This window comes from Idiotropiscis lumnitzeri, chromosome 3 (genome assembly GCF_059441095.1).
Source record: "Idiotropiscis lumnitzeri isolate Australia: NSW breed Sydney's pygmy pipehorse chromosome 3, RoL_Ilum_1.0, whole genome shotgun sequence".
Lineage (NCBI taxonomy): Eukaryota > Metazoa > Chordata > Actinopteri > Syngnathiformes > Syngnathidae > Idiotropiscis > Idiotropiscis lumnitzeri.
The window spans coordinates 31,417,472-31,440,184 of record NC_142393.1 but is presented as its reverse complement, the minus strand read 5'-3'; the positions used below and the strand labels follow the sequence as shown (position 1 = coordinate 31,440,184).

The 22,713-nt window shown below is 49.4% G+C and overlaps 1 protein-coding gene across 2 annotated transcripts in view; it reads right to left on the bottom strand.

Moving 5' to 3' along the window:
- Positions 1 to 16,673: 16,673 nt before the first annotated feature.
- LOC148340914 (fibroblast growth factor 14-like) overlaps positions 16,674 to 22,713 on the bottom strand; it is a 41,126-nt gene continuing 35,086 nt past the window's right edge. For both annotated transcript variants that reach the window (XM_088290136.1, XM_088290137.1), the window contains exons 4-5: positions 21,477 to 21,675; positions 16,674 to 21,229 (exon numbers count right to left, since the gene is read on the bottom strand). In XM_088290136.1, the coding sequence (XP_088146262.1) occupies positions 21,081 to 21,229; positions 21,477 to 21,675 (348 nt within the window). In that variant the 3' untranslated portion in view covers positions 16,674 to 21,080. The remainder of the gene's footprint in view (positions 21,230 to 21,476; positions 21,676 to 22,713) is intronic.

Sequence of the window (22,713 nt, the reverse complement as noted above, 5' to 3'; positions counted from 1 at the left end):
AGAAACGACTCTCTCATTTCTTCATTTCACAGTGGCTTTAAAGAACTTCAACCAGAGTGGGAGGAAACCGATTTTTATGAACAAAACAACATGCTGTGCTGTTCTCCTGATAGGGTCATTTCGTGCAGGGCTGGAAAAAAATTAAATATTAGCTGGATCTTTGCAATTCATTAACCCGTTCAATGTCCTGATATGCTTTCACAACAGTAATAGGCTGGAAATATATCACATCATAAATGTGGGGTATGTAAACAATAAATCTCAATAAATTCAAATATCATAATGGAGTATTTTTGTAGCTCAGTTCAACAATTGAAAGTGGCACATTATATGGATTCAATTAGCAAAGAGGAAAATACTGTAGCGATGGTGAAGTCATGCACTTCCCACAGTTGTTTTTTATTTGCGTTGTCCTGTTTGTATGTGATGTCTTTGAAATATAGAAAGGACAAAGGAACATATAAGATTCAAGGGATCATCGGAACATTGCAGATGAAAGGGTACGAGTGCCATATTGAACTTCAAGGCAGGCTTCGGAAGGCAGTCCCAGTATGTTGGGTGACTGGGTGTGAGCTGTGGCCAATAGCAGCTCCTGAATGAATGTGCATTGTGTTAGCGTTGGTGGGAATAATGCGACTGATGAGCAGCGGCTTTAAACACAAAGGAGGGTGTTACATTACAACACTTCTCAGAAGGCCAATTCCCATCCAATATCTATTAGCAGAAATTATTTTGATCATTTCTTCTTCTTTCTTGAGATGGTGAATTTTCTGTTTTAATTAGCTGTCAGCTGCAATACAGCGTTATGAATAAGAAATACAATAAACTATATTGCTATGTATGTTGTGAATCCACAGTCAGTCTGTATTTCTATTCATATTTTTTTGCAATGTACTAATTTAATGAGATGCAAGTTAGCCAATGCTAAACCTTATCTCATCAGCTTCGTAATATAAAGGGCTCATTCACTTGTGTGTAAGTTAATGTGTAACACTGCATTTTACAGATCAGGAATTTCTTTTGGTCTTTTTACAAGTACAGTTGCAAAGGTCACAATCTTCAGCTTGTTGAAGGCTGATCATTGCAGATCAAAGTAATTTTCCTCAGTCTAAGCTGGAGGGCTGTGTACACATCCATCCTCAGTGAAAGACTTGGCTGAGGCTTTTATGGTTGTCATGGTACCAAACAAGCATCTCTGGTGCCAGGCAGAAGCCAGCCCTGATTGGTTAATCAGTATTCTGACTGTGTGTTTGCTGGGAGGCACACAGCTGAACCCGCACATGGGCGTGTGTGTGTGTTAGTGTTGTTTGTGTGTAGGCGCGTGTGAGCGGTGTGCGTGTGTGCATACACATCCACCAGATGTCACTTATCACCTAAGAGATAAATGATTGCTTTCTCACCTCCCATCTCCACATTTCTCTTTCTTCATCAGCCTTCCAGTCTGAGAGGGAGAGGTGATAGATGGAGGGGAGGGAGTGATGATTGGAGGAATAGGTGCTGGAGGAAGATGGATAAAGGCAATGGACAGGTAAAAGGAGGAACATGGACGCTCACAGAAAAGGGTGTTAAATTTAGCAAATAAGACTTTTGGCACTTCCATCTTTGATAAATATTTCTAAAATGTTTTGATTGCTCCATTTGGCGTACAAAGAGAAAGGAGAAGCGGTAGTGTAACCGACCTACATGCGGTTTAACTGAATGCAAGAGTAGAAGCCGTAAGTTAAGATTGAAACATTTCTACTGAGGTAATGACTCTAAATTCTGTAGGTGGGGCATTCCAGAGCACTGGAGCCTGAAGAGATAGCTCTATCTCTCTCTAGCTCTCAGCATCACCAAAGGACCAGCTTGTTGCAAACAAAGGTTCAAGGGCGGAATGTACGGTATCACTAAATCAGCAAAATAGGAAGGAGCTAAGCCATGTAATATGTTATTGGTAAGTGACAAAAATTTAAAGACCTGGTGTGAAGTACGTTCAGAAAATGCCAAATTAAATCTTTTTGTCTTATAAGTAAATTAATTACACATAATACTAATAATAAAGCATGAAAAAAATCCTATAGTTGACAAAATGATTAATATTAATATGAAAAAATAAAAAGTTTTTCCGAAGTTAGATTTTGCCAAGCAACAAACCCTGAATGTGAGTTCATACCAAGGGCTTTGTGGCAGCGCTCACATAGACATTGTATTAGTCCAGTTAGAAATGTACTCAGAAAACAAAATATCAAACGGATCTGAGGGGATTGAATTATTTGAAGAGTTGGAGAAAGAGGAGCTTGTTGGAATTCTGTTCGTTGGACAGACATGTATGAGCCAGATGCTCAGGAGACCGACAATATTGTGTGGCTGACAAATCAGCCTCCAGTAGGACAATTCGCACGGTTAGGACATTTTGGCAAAACACCGTATATGGAGTGGAGACTAGACTCATTGAGACTGGAAGAATGGTAAAATATATAGCCTGGAAAAATCAGCTTTGCATGATTGTTTTGAATGTGATGCTCCGTCGCACGGTGAGATTACCTACTATTTAATCTGCTAGTACTGAGACCAAACGTTATAGTTTTCATACGGTGTGATTGGTAAGGTATTTAAGATATATATAGATATATATATAAACACTTCAACACTGTTCTACCCTCTTCTTCACACTCGCCCGCTCGTTCTCCTCGGCTCCTTGTTCAAACACAAAATCCTCATTCAACCCATGCGCACTCCACATACGTGTACATCATAGCCGTCAGTGACTCACAAGCTGTCACAATAGACGCAATACACCGCACGTTTATGGCCCTTTACTTTTATAGCGGTTTTGAAATCACAGCACTTTGTACACTGTGTTCTCATTTTTGTTATACCTTCTGGAAAGCGCTTTGTTGCAGCTCGAGCTGTTGTGAAATGCACTACTTAAATACAGTTGTATTGTATTGTATAAAATACGGTTGGTCAAGTTTACTTGGCATTAGGTTTTTAAATGTGGACCGTAAGCTAATGCAAATTGCCTACGGTGTCATGCCGGGTGGGCGCATGCAACCCTGGGGAACATGCTTTTTTTTTTCCTACTAGAATGAAGTCTAAAGTGTAATTGCACACCCACCACATAAGGAGGCAGTGTCGCTATTATTTATTTACACATATTTCAGGCAAATGTATGCTCTTCAAATATTTACCATTACAGAATTAAAAACAACAGTGTTTGAGTTATTCTTTGTGGAAAGTTGATCTCTATTTCTTAGTGTTTTTTTGTTTTCCTAAAGGCTAAAAAAGATACACTGTTATGCATTGGTGGACTTCTAACAATTTTATAGACAAATGATACTATTTATATACGTGGTGGAGAGTTGTGTGGCCGTGAAATGGTTTCAGAATTGAGAAGTACTGCACTAAGCGGAAGTACAGAATGTCAATGCTGAACAATAGCAGGTGAGTGCTGACCCCTGCAGGACTCCACTCCACTCCATTACAGTACTCAGAGGTCACATTGCCATGCATTACGCAGAGCGCCCACACTGAGAGATAAGATCTCAACCAAGAAAGTGATGGCCACTGTGGGGCACATAATACGAATACACATTTAGAGGCGATCCACTACAATGTTATGATCAAAGGGCAGCACTGAGGTCGAGTAATAATAATCAGAGGTGTGCCATTCACTACTTTTTTCAAGTTTGTCATTCAATCAGCGGGCTGGGCACCCGTCCGTCATCGTCAGTCCGGCATTATTTCAAGCTGAACGAAACTGCAATCATCAGTCTGTCATTTTATTTTAAGTGCGTGTCCGTAAATAAACGTCCCCCAATCTGCAATCAATTGAAAAAAAGAACAGGAAAAAAAATGGTAATAGTCTCCAACCTCCATTATATGAACCGCTTATCCACACGCGGGTCATGGGCATGCTCGAGCCTATTCCAGCAGTAGGTGGGTACACCCTGAAGAAAGAGGAACAACCATTCGCGCTAACACTCACACCTTGGGACAATTTTGAATGTTCCATTAACCTCCTTTGCATGTTTTTGGAAAATGGGAGGAAACTAGAGTACCTGGAGGAAACCCAAGCAGGTACAGGAAGAAAATGCAAACGCTTCTCAGGAAGGCCGAAGCGTGGATTTTAAACCTGGACCTCTGCACTGTGAGGCGGACGTTCTAACCAAACGACCACCGTGTGGCAACGTGTCCTCTTCTGCATTTTAGCGGTTGGTAAACAACTTTTGGTCCATTACTGCAATCTTCTGAAATTGAGTGTCTGTGGGGCGGCAAAATAGCATTTCACAACCTCCTAACTCTACTTTTTCCAAAATTAAAAAAAAAACTTTAATAAAAATAAAATTTCTGTAAAAACGTATTTAAAACAATTTTGTGACCTCTTACTTCGGTAATTGGTTGTTCTCTTGCTGTAACAGATGATTCTAATGCTGTTGTCTCTTTGCTGCAAACTGACATCCATTGTACGTCTCTGTCATTGCAGTCTACTCAAGCAAGTTTGCTGTTAAAAATGTTTCCGTCACTCGTCAGTGAAATGGGTGTCCGTCAGTGATGGACTGAGAGGTACTTGACCCAGTTAGTGACAATTAAACTGACGAGTGAAAACCCACTTCCGTCAGTGCTTAATGCGTTATTTTTTTAAGTTTGTCATCAGTCGTCATTTCTCAGAAAATCTAGTGTATATTAGTGACGGTCTGACGCACCTGCCAAAATGTTCACCTCTGATAATAATAATATTGATGACAAGTCAGAATCCAAAGCTAATAAAAGATTAATAATTAGTTTTGCATGGGCCGCCTCAGTAGAGTGATCAGCCTTGGATCCGGACTGAAAGAGCTCAAATATATTCCTGTATGCCATGTATTAATTATGCTGTTATTCAACAACTTTTTTCAAGAATTTTCGAGATAAATGGGAGATTTGACACTGGCCTATAATTCGACTCTCGGAGTCGAGGTTGTCATGATCCGCGTCAGGCATGACAGGGGTTTTGTCATTGTTTTCGTCTGCATGCGCTTTTGTTATTGTTTTTGTCACCTCCCTGCCATGTGCACTTTGTTTTTGTTTTGTCAGCTGAGTGGGGCGTTTCCCCTCAGCACTGTCTCACCAGCCACGCACCTGTTCCCCGTTATCAACACACCTGATTCCCATCTGCTCCCCTATTGACTGGACTATTTAAACGCCTCACTCCGACAACCCATTGTCGGAACATTGCCCCTGCTACGCCTGCCCTATGCAATTGCTGCCGCACTTTCCGGACTTCCACGACCACGTTTGCTCCTGTCAAGTTCATGCTCTTGTTCACGTCCTCGTTCCCGTCACGCCCCTCAGGGTTTGCCCCCGGCTTATGTTCCTCGTCTTCCTTTTCTGTTAGTCACGTTTTGGTTGCGTCCTTGTTATTTTTCATCCTGCCACGTTTGTTTGTCCACGCCCCGTTGTTTGTCCTCGTTAGATTTATTTAATAAACTCCCTTAGTTTACCCTTCTCCTGCTTCCTCGCTCTTTGGGTCCACCCGCCCTCTTCGCCGAACGGCGAAACCTGACAGAATGTTCCGACCAACCACGGACCCAGCGGGAAGCTCTCGGCGACGTCATCGTCGTCGCTGCTCGGACTACCCCCCTCAGCCTGCCAACCAATCCCGCGTCCTTCACGTAGGTTCTATTTTTCGTTCCCCACCGGTTTTCTCCCCTGCGTTTCATGATAATGTTAAGGATTACCCACCTGTCATACCTCCCCATTTTATTATAGATTCAGATTACCAAGAAGATTTTGAGCGCAATGCCATTACACCACCTCACATTTTAGTAGACTCAGATCACGAGGATGACTTTGAATACATTTATGACCAGTTGTATGCCCAGCATGACACAGATTCCGTTAGGATCCGTCACTTTCCTCCCCCCGAACAATTTCCGTCACCTTTTTCTTTTGACCGTTTTGAGACCACCTCCCACGTTACCTCGCGTCGTTCACCTCGTCCCAAATCACGTAGATCACGGCCACGTCGTTCACCACGTCCACAGTCTGTTTCCGCTCCTAGTCACGTTCCCCTTGCGTTTCATAGCTCACGTTCACCAGCACCAGTAGTCACGGTCCCTCATGTTTCCCGTTCCCCTGACTCCCTATGGCGGCAGGCTGATAGGGATCAGTTCCCCCGTTTCGGCTGCGCCCGGCCCGCTGCAGCCTCCACGTCAGCTGCGCAACCCACGCCGCCTCCACGTCAGCCGCAGCAACCCACGCCGCCCCCACATCAGCTGCAGCCTCCGGAGCTGGTCCCTCGCAAGCTGCAGCGTCCCGTCCCGGCGCCTCGCCAGCTGCAGCGTCCCGTCCCGGCTCCTCGCCAGCTGCAGCGTCCCGTCCCGGCTCCTCGCCAGCTGCAGCGTCCCGTCCCGGCTCCTCGCCAGCTGCAGCGTCCCGTCCCGGCTCCCCGCCAGCTGCAGCGTCCCGTCCCGGCTCCCCGCCAGCTGCTGAGCCCCGTCCCGGCTCCCCGCCAGCTGCTGAGCCCCGTCCCGGCTCCCCGCCAGCTGCTGAGCCCCGTCCCGGCTCCCCGCCAGCTGCTGAGCCCCGTCCCGGCTCCCCGCCAGCTGCTGAGCCCCGTCCCGGCTCCCCGCCAGCTGCTGAGCCCCGTCCCGGCTCCCCGCCAGCTGCTGAGCCCCGTCCCGGCTCCCCGCCAGCTGCTGAGCCCCGTCCCGGCTCCCCGCCAGCTGCTGAGCCCCGTCCCGGCTCCCCGCCAGCTGCTGAGCCCCGTCCCGGCTCCCCGCCAGATGCTGAGCCCCGTTCCGGCTCCTCGCCAGATGCTGAGCCCCGTTCCGGCGCTTCAAGTCCCTGTTCCGGCGGCGCATGTCCCGCGTCCGCCCCAAGTCCACGTTCTGGCGGAGCAGACCCTGCGTCCGCCCCAAGTCCTCGTTCAGGCGGAGCAGACCCTGCGTCCGCCCCAAGTCCTCGTTCAGGCGGAGCAGACCCTGCGTCCGCCCCAAGTCCTCGTTGAGGCGGAGCACGTCGTGCGTCCGTCCCAAGTTCACGTTCCGGCGGAGCACGTCGTGCGTCCGTCCCAAGTTCACGTTCCGGCGGAGCACGTCGTGCGTCCGTCCCAAGTTCACGTTCCGGCGGAGCACATTGTGCGTCCGTCCCAAGCTCACGTTTCAGCGGAGCCCGTCCGGCGTCCGCCCCAAGTCTATGTTCCGGCGGTGCACGTCGTGCGTTCGCCCCAAGTCCAGGTCCCGGCGGTGCACGACCTGCGCCCGCCCCAAGTCTATGTCTCGGCGGTGCACGTCCTGCGCCCGCCACAAGTCCACGTCCCGGCGGGGCACTCCCTGCGCCCGCCTCAAGTCCACGTTCAGGCGGAGCACTCCCTGCGTCCGTCCCAAGTTCACGTCCCGGCGGAGCACGGCCTGCGGCCGCCTCCAGCTCATGTCCCGGCGGAGCACTTCCTGCGCCCGACTCAAGTCCATGTTCAGGCGGAGCACTTCCTACGTCCGCCCCAAGTCCCCGTTCCAGCGGAGCACGCCCTGTCTCCGCCTCAAGGCCACGACCCGACGGCGCACGGCCTGCGCCCGTCCCAAGTTCCTGCCTCGGCGGTGGACGACGACCAGCCGCCGCTCCACGTTCCGGTCTCGGCTGCATCTGGTTCGCCGCCGCTCCACGTTCCTGTCTCGGCGGGGTTCGACGACCAGCCGCCGCTCCACGTTCCTGTCTCGGCGGGGTTCGACGACCAGCCGCCGCTCCACGTTCCTGTCTCGGCGGGGTTCGACGACCAGCCGCCGCTCCACGTTCCTGTCTCGGCGGGGCTCGACGACCAGCCGCCGCTCCACGTTCCTGTCTCGGCGGGGTTCGACGACCAGCCGCCGCTCCACGTTCCTGTCTCGGGGGCGCCCGGACGTCCGCCTGAATGGCCACGGGTGGACATATTGATCGGGCCTCCCGGACGTCCGCCTGAATGGCCCCGACGGGACTCGCTGGTCTGGCCTCCCGGACATCCGCCAGACCAGCCTAGTTTGCGGGCCTTGGTCCCGCCTCCCAGACGTCCGCCCGAATGGCCCCGTCGGCACTCGCTGGTCTGGCCCCCTGGACATCCGCCAGACCGGTCTCGTTCGCGGGCCTTGGACCCACCTCCCGACCCCTTCCGCCCACCCTCGTTTTGGACATGGTTTTCCTTTTGTTTGTTTTTTTTTTTCTTTGGGACGTCTGGAATCCGTCCCTTGAGGGCGGGGTACTGTCATGATCCGCGTCGGGCATGACAGGGGTTTTGTCATTGTTTTCGTCTGCATGCGCTTTTGTTATTGTTTTTGTCACCTCCCTGCCATGTGCACTTTGTTTTTGTTTTGTCAGCTGAGTGGGGCGTTTCCCCTCAGCACTGTCTCACCAGCCACGCACCTGTTCCCCGTTATCAACACACCTGATTCCCATCTGCTCCCCTATTGACTGGACTATTTAAACGCCTCACTCCGACAACCCATTGTCGGAACATTGCCCCTGCTACGCCTGCCCTATGCAATTGCTGCCGCACTTTCCGGACTTCCACGACCACGTTTGCTCCTGTCAAGTTCATGCTCTTGTTCACGTCCTCGTTCCCGTCACGCCCCTCAGCGTTTTGCCCCCGGCTTATGTTCCTCGACTTCCTTTTCTGTTAGTCACGTTTTGGTTGCGTCCTTGTTATTTTTCATCCTGCCACGTTTGTTTGTCCACGCCCCGTTGTTTGTCCTCGTTAGATTTATTTAATAAACTCCCTTAGTTTACCCTTCTCCTGCTTCCTCGCTCTTTGGGTCCACCCGCCCTCTTCGCCGAACGGCGAAACCTGACAGAGGTAGGGTCATTAGGTATGAATAACATAGGACTAGAAAGCTGCAGTTAGAGTGCATGAGAAGAGCGATGAGTGAATAATATTGAAGATGGAAGGTATTAAAATGTCAAATGTAAATGTATAATACAATACGTTTTTATGTTGCATGTACTATAAGGAAATCGTAATAGTTGTACCTGTCTTATTTAAAGTGTGGATATCATGCACATTTTACTAAATATATTTTTATTTATGTGAATGTGTTGTTTATATCACAGTTCATACACAAATGTTGAACATATTTTACACCTGGCATGAAGTTTTGGTGGGTTATTGGCCTTCTGGATGTATAACAGTTTCATCTTAGAACTACAGTTGATAATTTTTTTTTTTTTGGGGGGGGGGGTGTTCCTTTCCATTCATTATTGTTTAGTAATGGAATTCTGCAATGGCTTGTTACTGTAATTAATATATATGTTGCTGCAATGTGTGGTGATGTGATGTACTACATGAGTTTACAACCAAAATATTAATTTCTGGACAGACGTGAGATTTAGCTGACCTGCCTCTATTACCAAGCCGTATCAATAAAGTGTGTATATAGTTTATTGCATTATAAATCAAAATTTGCATCTGTGGATGAAATGGGGATGTAAAGATAGTCTGTGCAGCAAAAATGCACGAGAGCGCTCAGAATAAAAATTACATATTGATGTATGAAGTGACCAACTGGCTGTCGCCCACACCACGCTGTATCGATACTGTACACACAATGTCGTATATTTATTATGCTTTGCAATAAAGTTGTATTGTATTGTAATACTCAACTACATTTAGAATTTATATGTATCAGTGGGTGACTCTCATCATGGAAATGCTGTTTATGAATACAAGACTAACTGTGGTGGTTCGGGTTTGGGGGGCCTGGCGAGTGTTATTGTTTTCAGGTCCCCGGCAGTTTCCAGCCAGGCACGCCTCCGGCTTGAGTAGGCGTCGGCTCCTGCGCACCTGCTGCTCATAAGCGGCAATCACCACCGGCATAAAACCCAGCCTCGCCAGGAGCCAGACGCCGGATTATCCCGTTACCTTACGTGGTATTGGCTCATGTCCCTGCACGCTGCATGCTCGCCTGATCGTGTCGGTGCTCGCGCCTGTCTGACTTCCGTGTCTTCTTGTCCCCCCTCCAGCCGTCCTGTGCCCGTCCGAACTCGAGCTTCCCGTACCCATCTCCGCGTTCCTGACCAGCGTTCACCTCGCCTGCGCTCCCCCCGCCACGCCGCTCACCTGCCTCTCCCGCGCCGCTCCCGCTGCTTCTCCGCCAGCCCGCCTCCCACTTCCAGCGCTCGCCGCCTCGCCGCCTGCCAGCCGATCCTCGCTCCCGCAGCCGCGCCCGACCCGCCGCGTCGCTCCACCCCCCCGCTCCCCAGTCCCGGTTCCCGATCGTGCTGCTTCCTTGCCTCCTCATTCAATAAACCCTGTTCACATCACCCCGGTCGCTCTTGGGTCCTATTTTCCCAACTCACGGTTCTCCGAACCGCAACAGAATAATCCGGCCCCAACAATGGACCCAGCGACCCCGGATCCCCTCAAGGAGGCTCTCGCCCTCCAAGGAAGCCAGCTAGGGCGCCATGAGAGGATGTTACAGGAGTTCACGGGCTCCTTCCAGGCATTCCACCGCCAACTCACGCACCTCTCCAACCAGGTTGGCTCGCTCGTTTCCTTCTCCGACCCCCCCGGCTCTTCCCCGGTTCCCCCTGCTCCCGCGACGTCACTCCCGGGAAGCAGGGAACCTCATGTCCCCACACCAGAGCCCTACTCCGGGGATTTAGGCTCTTGCAGCCAATTTCTCCTTATCACCTCGCTAGTTTTCGATCTGCAACCCCTTAGTTATTCCTCCGACCGGGCTAAGATCACCTACATGGTCAACCTGCTCCGCGGCCGCGCCGCAAAATGGGCTACGGCATTGTGGGAAGCTTCGTCACCGGCGATGTCTTCCTACCCTGAATTTTGCCGGGAGCTGCGACGCGTGTTCGATCACCCCGTCAAAGGACGCGAAGCGTCCCGGAGGCTGCTCGCTCTCCGGTAAGGCTCCCGTTCGGCAGCCGAGTTTTCAATTGAGTTTCGCATCCTGGCTCACGAGAGCGGGTGGAACGAGCCCGCTCTCCGCGAGGTCTTCCTTAACGGGTTGACCGACTCCCTCACGGACGAACTGGCCGTCCGCGACGAAACCTCAACCCTCGAGGAGTTAATCGTCTTAGCCATCAAGGTCGACAACCGTTTACGGGACCGGCAGGCCGACCGGTCACGGCGACCGACCAGGCCAGTCGCTCGTCCTGCCACACCCCTCGCCGAGGCCAGCCCTCCCGGTCCGGTCCAGCTCCCCGCCATTCCGGAGGAACCCATGCAATTGGGAAGGACTCATCTGGATGCCCAGGAGCGTCAGCGACGCCTTGCCCAGCAACTGTGCCTCTACTGCGGAAACTCCGGACACCTCCTAGCCACCTGCCCCGCCAAGCCAAAAGATCAGGCTCGTCGTTGACTGAGAGCCCAACGCCGAGCCTTCTTGCGTCAGCCACTGGCTCTTCATCTCGGATGTCGGTCTCTGCACGTGTTCTGTGGCAACACCAGTCACTCCCTGTTACTGCACTGATCGACTCGGGAGCCGATGGGAGTTTCCTGGACCTAGCCCTGGCGCGCCAACTAGGAGTCTCCATGGAACCCCTCGCTTCCCCCCGGCGAGTAGTGGCGCTGGACGGTCATCTTATCGCCCAGGTTTCCCAGCAGACCACCCCCCTGACCCTCATCGTTTCAGGCAACCACCGGGAGTCCATCCAGCTATTCATCATCAACTCACCCCAGGTTCCCTTGGTGCTGGGGTTCCCATGGCTCCAGACCCACAACCCGGCCATTGACTGGAGGAGATGTTCCATCACAGGATGGAGCGAATTCTGCCACTCACAGTGTCTGCGCTCCGCGGACCCGGCTCCTACTCCTCCCGACGTGCCCTCCGAGTACCACGACCTCGCCCAGGTATTTAGCAAGGACCTCGCCCGCACTCTTCCTCCCCATCGGCCCTACGACTGCGCCATCGACCTTCTCCCTGGGGCTCCTCTTCCCAACAGCCGCCTGTATAATATCTCCAGGCCGGAAAAGGAGGCTATGGAGACTTACATCCGCGACTCGCTGGCGGCCGGGCTCATTCGGCCCTCCTCATCCCCCCTGGGAGCTGGTTTCTTCTTTGTGAAGAAGAAGGACTCCTCGCTTCGTCCTTGCATCGACTTCAAGCCCCTTAATCAAATAACCATTAAGAATAAATCCTCGCTTCCCCTCATTGACCCCTCCTTCGAGCCCCTATGCCAAGCCCAGATTTTCTCCAAGCTGGACCTCCGAAATGCCTACCACCTGGTACGAATCCGAGAGGGCGATGAGTGGAAGACGGCGTTCAACACTCCCCTGGGTCACTTTGAGTACCTCGTGATGCCTTTCGGTCTCACCAACGCACCAGCAGTCTTCCAAGCCCTGATGACAGACATTTTCCGTGACATGCTGAATCGCTTTGTATTTATTTACCTGGATGACATCCTCATCTTCTCCCGCTCTCTTCCAGATCACCGCCGACACGTCCGTTTAGTACTCCAGCGCCTCCTTGAGAACCGCCTGTTCGTCAAACCCGAGAAGTGCGAGTTCCATGTTCCTTCGGTGCACTTCCTGGGCTACATCATCTCCCAGGGGCAACTCCAGCCAGACCCCGCCAAGATCCAGGCCGTGGTGGAGTGTCCCACGCCCGCAACCCGCAAGGAGCTACAACGCTTCCTGGGGCTTGCCAATTTTTACCGCAGTTTCATCCGTAACTACAGCAAAGTGGCCAGTCCTCTCACCGCGCTCACCTCCACGTCCACCCCTTTCCAGTGGACTCCGGCGGCGTCCCACGCCTTTTCCCATCTCAAGGAGGTCTTCACCAGTGCCCCGGTGCTCAAACACCCCGACCCCTCGCAACAGTTCATCATCGAGGTGGACGCTTCCGACACCGGAGCAGGAGCCGTTCTCTCCCAACGGGATCCCGTATCCCAGAAGGTTCACCCCTGTGCCTTTTTTTTTTTTCCAGACGCCTGTCCCCGGCTGAGAGGAACTATGACGTCGGAAATGGTGAACTGCTGGCGGTGGTGTGGGCCCTCCAAGAGTGGCGACATTGGCTTGAGGGTACCACGATCCCTTTCCTGGTGTGGACAGATCACAAGAACCTGGCCTACCTGCAGTCCGCCAAGAGGTTGAATCCTCGCCAGGCTCGCTGGAACCTCTTTCTGAGCCGCTTCAATTTCACCCTCTCCTTTCGACCCGGCTCCAACAACGGTAAGGCTGATGCCCTCTCCCGCTTGTTTTTGCCTCCCGCCAGTCCAGACACACCTGAACCCATCCTGCCCTCCTGCCTCCTGGGATCGGCCGGCTGGGAAATCGAGCAGAACGTAAGAGAGGCCCAGCAGAAGCAACCTGACCCTCGGCCAGACCCCTCCGACCGCCTGTACGTACCCGACGCCGCGCGGTCTCAGGTTCTCCAGTGGGGGCACTCGTCCTCGCTCACCTGCCATCTGGGCGTTACTCGCACCCTCCGTTTCCTCCAACAGCATTTCTGGTGGCCCAGCATGGCAAAGGACACCCGCGAATTTGTGTTGGCTTGCTCAGTCTGTGCGCGAGGTAAGGCCTCTCACTCGGTCCCGGCCGGTCTCCTCCGTCCCCTGCCCATCCCGAGTCGTCCATGGTCCCACATCGCCCTGGATTTTGTCACCGGTCTTCCCCCCTCCAACGGGCACACCGTCATCCTAACCATCATCGACCGTTTCTCCAAGGGTGTGCACTACATTCCCCTTTCCAAATTTCCCACCGCCTTGGAGACGGCCAAACTCCTCACACAGCACGTCTTCCGACTCCATGGAATTCCGGTGGACATCGTCTCCGACCGAGGCCCCCAGTTCTCATCACAAGTCTGGAGAGAGTTTTGCAAGGCGGTGGGGTGCCACGGCCAGTCTCTCCTCCGGCTACCACCCGCAGACCAACGGGCAGACCGAGCGGGCCAACCAAGACCTGGAAGCGGCACGGCGGTGCGTGGTGGCCCGTAACCCGGTGTCATGGAGCGAGGTCCTGCCCTGGATCGAGTACGCCCATAACTCCCTCTCCTGCGCCGCTACAGGTATGTCACCCTTCATGGCCTGTTTCGGTTATCAACCCCCGCTGTTCGGTGACCAGGAGCACGCCGTGGCTGTCCCCTCCGTCGAGGAGCATCTCTGTCGGGTCAGAGGAGTCTGGGCCGAGGTGAAAGCCTCTCTCACTCGTACGGCGCAGAGGAACAAGCGCTTGGCCGACCGCCATCGGTCCCCGGCCCCAGACTACAGGCCCGGCCAAATGGTTTGGCTCTCGTCCCGCGACCTTCCACTGCAGACTGATTCACGTAAGCTGTCTCCCCGGTTCATCGGCCCCTTCCCAATCACTAAAATAATTAAACCATGCTCCGTCAGGCTCAAGCTCCCCGACTCCCTAAAGATTCATCCCACTTTTCACGTCTCCCTTCTCAAGCCTGTTTCCTCCAGCCCTCTGAGCCCTCCGACCGTCTCCCCTCCACCCCCCCTGATGATCGACGATCACCCGGCATTCACGGTGTCCAAAGTGTTGGACGTGCGGCGCCGGGGTAGAGGGTTCCAGTATCTGGTAGACTGGGAAGGTTATGGCCCAGAAGAGCGCTCGTGGATCCCTCGCAAGCTCTTCCTGAACGATTCCCCGATCAGGGAGTTCTACGCCATACACCCGGACAAGCCGGGTAGGACGCCAGGAGGCGTCCGTTGAGGGGGGGGTACTGTGGTGGTTCGGGTTTGGGGGGCCTGGCGAGTGTTGTTATTGTTTTCAGGTCCCCGGCAGTTTCCAGCCAGGCACGCCTCCGGCTTGAGTAGGCGTCGGCTCCTGCGCACCTGCTGCTCATCAGCGGCAATTACCACCGGCATAAAACCCAGCCTCGCCAGGAGCCAGACGCCGGATTATCCTGTTACCTTACGTGGTATTGGCTCATGTCCCTGCACGCTGCATGCTCGCCTGATCGTGTCGATGCTCGCGCCTGTCTGACTTCCGTGTCTTCTTGTCCTCCCTCCAGCCGTCCTGTGCCCGTCCGAACTCGAGCTTCCCGTGCCCATCTCCGCGTTCCTGACCAGCGTTCACCTCGCCTGCGCTCCCCCCGCCACGCCGCTCACCTGCCTCTCCCGCGCCGCTCCCGCTGCTTCTCCGCCAGCCTGCCTCCCACTTCCAGCGCTCGCCGCCTCGCCGCCTGCCAGCCGATCCTCGCTCCCGCAGCCGCGCCCGACCCGCTGCGTCGCTCCACCTCCCGCTCCCCAGTCCCGGTTCCCGATCGTGCTGCTCCCTTGCCTCCTCATTCAATAAACCCTGTTCACATCACCCCGGTCGCTCTTGGGTCCTATTTTCCCAACTCACGGTTCTCCGAACCGCAACACTAACAGCTTCTAAAATTTCCACACTGTCTCCTTTCAGTTCTCACCTATTTCCTATCTATGTATAAAAATATATGACTGTAGTAGCCAGACCGTTTCTTCCTTGGCAGCATGTTTGGCGTTCAGTTAAAAACGAGCGACAAAACATTGTTTGCCAATAAGACCACCGGGCGTTGCAGTGAAGTGATTTATATGTGTGAGACCTTTAAATAATCTTGCTGCTGTGCAGAAACCTTATTTTGCACATTAAGACTTCTGCGTATAGATAAGGCAATCTGGCCTGGGGTGACAAACGTCCCTCCAACATTGGTCAAAGTGACAACTGAAAGACACAGTTGGCTATCTGCTGTATATGGTTCAATGTGGTAGCAGCCAAATGGGACATGACAGCCGTGATAGTGAAAGAGCATGCTTGTACGTGTGTGTGGGTGTGTGCATGCGCGTGTGTGTGTGGGGGGGGGTGCGTGTGTGTGTGGAAGTGTGCCTATTATCTTTAATGATAATGAAGCAGACAGATGCCCCAAGCTTGCAACACCACCTGCAACTCAGAAAGTGTGTATGGGGTGGATGAAAGAACAACCGGTTGGAGTAAAAGGCAACACACTAGACCACGAGAATATTCTTAAATGAGCCCAGTCCAAAGAATAAGCAGGTGTGTAGCAACATATTTAAATTCAAAGTCCAGATTGTTTTTGTAGATTTGGGAACAGTCAGTGGGCCAGGATAAATTATGCTTCGTTATACACAGATGGCAGGATGGAGAAACTCACAATGTTGATGGTGGTGTAGCAAAAGACCACACAGGCACTGGGACAGCCAGACAGCAAGTGTAAAGGGAGAATTTATGGTCTGGAACAAAAGGCTAGGAGGTGAATTCCGGGAGAACGAAGAGGTGGGAGCATTGATGATCAATGCACTAAATATTGCTGGAGTCTTGCATGCGAGTGTAGAGAACAATTCGTAGTCGTGGTTTTAAAATGAAGAGAGATAAGGCCTTAAACCATCTTTTTTAGTTCTGCTCTGCAAAAACAAATCACACACTCAGTGTCTGTGTGTGCCCTGTGACTGGCTGGTGATCATTTCAGGGGGTAATCTACCTTTTGCCCAAAATCAGCTGGGATGGACTCCAGCATGCTACCACGACCCTGTACAGGATAAGCGGTGTTGATGTTATTTTTGTTGTATTGCACTGGAGAGGGGAGCTCTCTAATCTCGTTGCACACTTGAGTACAATGACAATAAAGGGATTTCTGATTTCTCTGATTTCTGATGATGACATGACACGATTGACACATTCATTAGGCCATGTGTGTGTAAAGTCGAAGTGCATCATAATTGGTTGCTTATTAGCTTATCTAAATGTGGAATGTATTTTTTTTTATTTATTTACCAACTGTATGTATGGAAAAATAACTTCAAGCAAGTCATGCTCTCTTTCTATAAATGTCTTTTAATATTGTTCGGATCTGTGTGTATACAATAAATTGGACACAAACTGTACAATATTTGCATATTATGAATGTTAGAGAAACTGAACCTCACTTGAAAGACAGTCAGCACTTGCCACATTTTGCTACCAATTTACTGCAACTGTACAGGATTAACACTGGCGCGACGGTGGACATCAGCTTGCTTTAATAACTGGTGCTGTTGATCTTTACCTGAACCTAAAATAAAAATACATTAAAGACAACAAATGAAAAAAAAAAAACCCAAAAAAACAAGCAAAAAAAAAAACAGGGACAAACCAGAAATGGGCTATATCAGTGGGACAACATGAGTGCCCAGGAGCCACATACAGTGTAAACTTTAAAATTGACAGATGACAAGAAGTTTTATTTAAAATAATACATTTTAATAATAACATAATAAATAAGGATCACATTTTGAACTGATCATGATGATGTGAATGCTTGGTTTAGGCTGGATTAACAAATGGATTTAACCCTCCCCTTGGCTATATGCTGCTTTATATTCATATTTCCTACATGACCTCATGCATTAGCCACCACCGCCCCATGTCACTGGACCTTTTTTTCTTTTTTTTTTTACATCACGTGCAACAAGTGGAAAGAGTCCAAGCGGTGAGAGGAGGTGGCGATAAGCGCTCTTTCTAACCTCATCACAGCCAACACAACAGTGGAGCAAAGGATTGTTGTATGCGAGTAGTAAAGCTGTTCGATGAACAGAGTGAACCTGAAGGAGGAGACAGGCTACATCATGAACACAGTTCTATCCGTCACATGCCCTTCTGTCACTAAAACGTGCCCGCACTGCTAACTAGCTGCGTCCGCACGTCCACGCTACAACACACCTCCATGGTAGCGGCAAACGGAAATGAAAATGAAAAAGATGCTCCTTTTCTGTGCAAAGAGCATTCAGTCTGAGCTCATAATCGTGGCTTTGGTGATAGGCAGGTTAACTATGGAGATTCTCACCTTAATTGGGATGTGTGATTAGCAACCTTAAAGACCCTGTTACAGCTGCTTCTATGGTCTATGGCCCAGTGAATTATTCTTGAAACATGAGAGAGCTCTTCAAAAGCAGCATTCCCCTCGGAGCGAACCAAACAAATTGAAGATTGAGAAGCCCGTCCTGAAGCACACAGTTTTTTCTGGCCTATGATTAGAGCTCAGGTATATTCTCAAGAGAACGCATAAAATTTGTTTATTTCTGTGGTAGGGATGGACCGCATTAAATCCATTTTATCAATCAAACTCTCCCGGTTGGATAAAATGACAATAGACATGATTGTCAGGGCTTAATTGTTTTCTGATCGTTTCCTAGCAACCATTTGTGCTACAATACACGGAAAAGATCCACATTTCATCTACAAAAGACAAACACAACACTGGCCAATCAACAGATGGCCCTCACAGTGGAATATTACTTTTAAGAATGTTGTGTAGGGTGAACGGGACCCAAGAAATGTAAACAGTTGGTCGACAGTGGAACCTCTTAGGCGCAGGTCAACCTATGATTTACTTGTAGTTGTTTCATGTGCAAAAACAGTGTTCTGGGGAACATAACGCAGCAATATAGAATGTAATATATTACATTTATGTGGCTACTATTTGGGGAGCACAAGTCAAATCAATCATCAATAATAAAGGAGGTCCTTTAGATCATTGACAATGTAAATTGTGAACTGAAACAATAATCATTCATTTTTTACTCGTCTATAGAAGTCAATTTTGTACCTGAACAAGTTCAATGAACAAAAGTTCTCTTCTCGTAACACTCCTACAAAAAAGGATTGGATAACCTTTTTAGGGACATCCTATAATCTGCCGTTGCTGACTTTGATCGGAAAAGTGAAAGCAGGCTCAAAATCGTCCCAATTATTAGTGTTAAATCCATCATTTCAGGTGGATACTCTTTACTTTTTGTGTTGTTCTTTTTTTAAAACCTCATTGTGAGGCTGTTGCTGCTTTTGTAATGAGTGTTTGTGTAATGAAAGAGAAGTTATTCCTTTGATGCTGTCTTAATTGCGATCTTGCATTGAGCAACTACAGACTGTGTTTTCTTTTTTCATTATATAAAAAAAACATGGTGCGCAAATGCAAATAGTAGAACCGTAAGAGTGTTTCACTTTCAAGGTTTCACCGTATAAACCAAATGGCATCGCATCAGACAATCTACGACAACTTCCCACTGAGAGGACAGCAGAAATATACTTCACACATTTCAAGATGACAGTTTTGTGATAAGAATACTCAGCTCGCATAGATTTAGTTGTTGTAGGTGCAGAGCAGACGCATCACTGGACCGCAAACATTTGAACAAGATGACTAGATGGCGGCACACTGCATTGTCTGCTCACATATTTTTGCCTCTGTGAAGTAAAGCCTTGGGTTTCACGGCTTTGGCCTGTGGTCCCCACAACGTGTTGCTGTGGTCATGTAACTTGTCTGTTAAGTCACACAGCCTTGTTTCTGTCTTTGTGGTTATCCTCACTGAGGGCTCGCCTTACCTTCTTCATTCCTCGTCTCTTCGGTGCATTGCTCCAGCTCTCTAGGTTCTTTTCCGCCTTCTCCCCACAGATCACAATGTCAAACGGCAAACCTCCAGAGTCTGCTCTCATCTGTCTATCCACCACCAGAGCAAACAAGAATAGGACCAGAGGTGATCTGAATGAAGTTCCACTTCCAGTTTGAAGTCTCCATCAGCACACATCACCACTGATTTATAATCTCATGTCCTTTATCATAAAGTCGCACAATTAATCCCAGAGCACCTCATCATATGCAAGCCCCGGAATCCACAAATCAAACCACAATGACTAACAATGAGACATTCTTATGTGTCCTATTATAATAAACATGTCCGTACAAATTCGTTTTGACCTGTGAAAACTGGATTGCCCACCCCTGCTCTATTGCTCTACCGCCATCCTGAGCCACAACAGAACGCCCGTTTCTTTCACTGGCACAAACAAGACGAGTAGGATCACAGTATTATTACCTTCTAAGGGATGGTTTAAAAGCAGCTACCAGTTTAGTTCACTGGTGAGTGAACAAAAAGCTCCCGAAAGTTCTTGAGCAAGGCTTCAAGTCCTGAACAGATTGGAGCCATGTTGATGGTCACAGTGACAAATTGATTTGGTTTGCTTTCATTGAACCACTCAGGGTGATCTTACAAATTCTGATTGAGGCGAAAATCTCTATATTTCTCGCTATATTTACGGTCAAATCCTCACGGGCTATTTAAAGCCACCATGTTCAGAACTGATATCACAAAAATACCTGCATGTCACACATCGCGTGTCACTTCCTCGACATATTGTGGCTTTAAACATGATTGACCCTGTTCACTTTTACCCTCCTACCTTAAAATTCAAGTTAATGGGAAAGGCAGCAGGTTATGATACACTGTCAGAAATGCAAGTCATTTCTGTCCCTCGAGGTACAATCACCATGTGTGGTGTGCAAGACATTGCCATGCTGATTTATGTTATTTCGGGGTCCAAGACGTTTAAGTCAAGCATCAAGGGTACAAGCCATTGTACTAGAATGTAGCTTTGCACATTTCCCTTTCGCTACATTTTATGCATCCTCTGCTATTCCATGTAAACAATAATTTAGCTCGTCGCTCCGGCTTCATTTGCTTACGTCCTCAAAACGTGAATTCTCTTCAGTTCTTGCTGCCTGCCAATGTAAGCAAGTCCTTGTCAGAATTCTTGAATGGCAACTTAGGAACGAGGCGGTTGCATTCTTAAGGTGCGTGCTTGGCAGGGTGGTACCAATGGAAATCTGTTCTGTATCCGCACTACCATGCAGCTTGGTGTTCATCAGTGTTTTGTATCTTTAAAACAACTACCAAACGACGAAATAAAGAAACATGCCTGACCGTCAAGAAAGAGCTAAGCTGGTGGTCGGATGCAGAACATAGTGCACCCGATCGGATGCATCTTCAACACTCCATCATATTTCTTGGTCAGGGTGCTTTCAAATGCATTGCGTGGAGCTATTGTGTGTGTGCGTGCGTGCGTGTGTTTCATACAAATACCGGTCAATTGAGCAAGATCAGAGAAGGATGAGCAGACCTCTTACAGACTGTCACATCAAACATTTGTATCATTGTTTCATTTTAAGAATACCCTTTCTGCCAAGGGGATGTCACACTTCATTTTCTTCCTGTTTGGCCCTAGCCCGCATACAACACCACATCTATCATATAATGAGCAGTGGGGTGCCAGGTGCGCACTCACTGTTAACCAGTCAACTTGACTTTGAGTCTTTTTCTTCGCATTTGTTGCAGAATCGCTGACTTTTCCTGGCCTCTGGTTGCTTGTGGATGGAAAGGGGAAGTGGGGATGGCAAGAGGTTGGGCTATGTCGCCTCCTTGTCGGGTTTGCTGACAGGCTTCCCGCCATTCATGACCACTGGCTCGCTGGTTGTGCTTTTGGAAGGCGGGCCCCCGGCGATCTTAGACGCCGCCTCCCCTACATCATGCAGTGAAGGCTCTCGATACATTGCAACTAGAGGAGTGGGCAGGGGGTAGATGAGGATGAGGGAATGATGAAGGAAAGAAAAAATGTAGCAAATGCCAGCATTATTGTTCATTAAAATCTGCTACTACTAAAAATCAGTGATGCTGCTTCCCTGGACATTTAGAAAAAAAGCTTGCTCAACTATCTGTTGGCATTCAGGAACATTGATACACATGCACACACGCACGCACGCACGCACACACACACACCTGCACACGAAGGTGAGTGGGCTTACCTTCTATAGGTTTAGGCAGGAAATGTGCAGCTGGCTTGGTCTTCTTGACTCTGTTGCCCTTCATGGCCTGCCCTTCTTTGTTAAGGCCAAGGAACCAGGCACGGCCAGACTCCTTTTGCCTGTACAGCATGGAGCTGTAGATCACATAGTAGTTCTCGAACACAGACTCCTTAAATTTGCACTCCGGGGTGAACATTTCCTGAGGATACAGGCATGAAAAGACATGAAACATAATATTATGGAAGCACTGTGGAGTTGTTACTCTTTCCTTAATCTCACAAACCTGCACACAAGATGAAAAAATGTCACATAGTTCCAAAGAGGGACTTAAAAAAAAACAAGTGCTTTACGAAGAACGCCTCTCTGAAACACGTTCATATGTTGCTTATTTTGATGAGTTACAATATTTAATCAAACAGTCAATAAAGTGTCCAAGGTGACATGTTCACATTGATTCTTTTGTCCCGAACACAAAGAAGTAATCAGGCTACCGCGAAGAGAACAAATGATTTAAAATTTGGTGGTCCAATGTTCAAACGTTACTCGAGGCTGAGTTCTACTTTCCTCTTCATCTACTTCTCTATACCTAAGGCGACAAAGTCGCTGAATGGGCCAAAGCTTCGTTGTATGCATACACTGACAAAATGATGTTTTGACTTTACTCAAATTCCTTTTCTCATCTGCATCCAGTGTATTTTAAGGATATGCATAGTCTACTTAGAAAATATACCTGACTTCAAGTGATTTTATTCTGTGCAACCAATTGACAAAATCTATTTGAGTAATTTCAACCAAACCTTTTTCCAGCATAGCTTAGCTCCACTTACATCATGGTAATGAAATTTGTGATTGTCCTTTGCCTCAGACACAGCCGCAGCCCCACAAAACCAATGCTATGTGTGCTACTTATACTGTATTTTGACGCAAGACCTTTTATTATGACACCTGTGGGAACGGTTTATCAAATTCCTCTGATCGAATTATAAGTTTAATGGATTTCATCCTGACCCATCTCATATAGCCACAAAGTTTTCAGCAAGTCATTTAAATACTCCTGCTCAGAAATTGCAATGAGAACAAGGTGGAATAATATTGGAGTCAACTTTTCCCATGAATGAACTGTCTGTGCCGATTAACATATGTGGGAATGAAGTGCCCCTCACATGTTCCATGGAGGCTCAAATAAACCCTGTTTGATATGTTTGTCTGGGTCTCGTCTTATTGGCTGTTGTGGGCC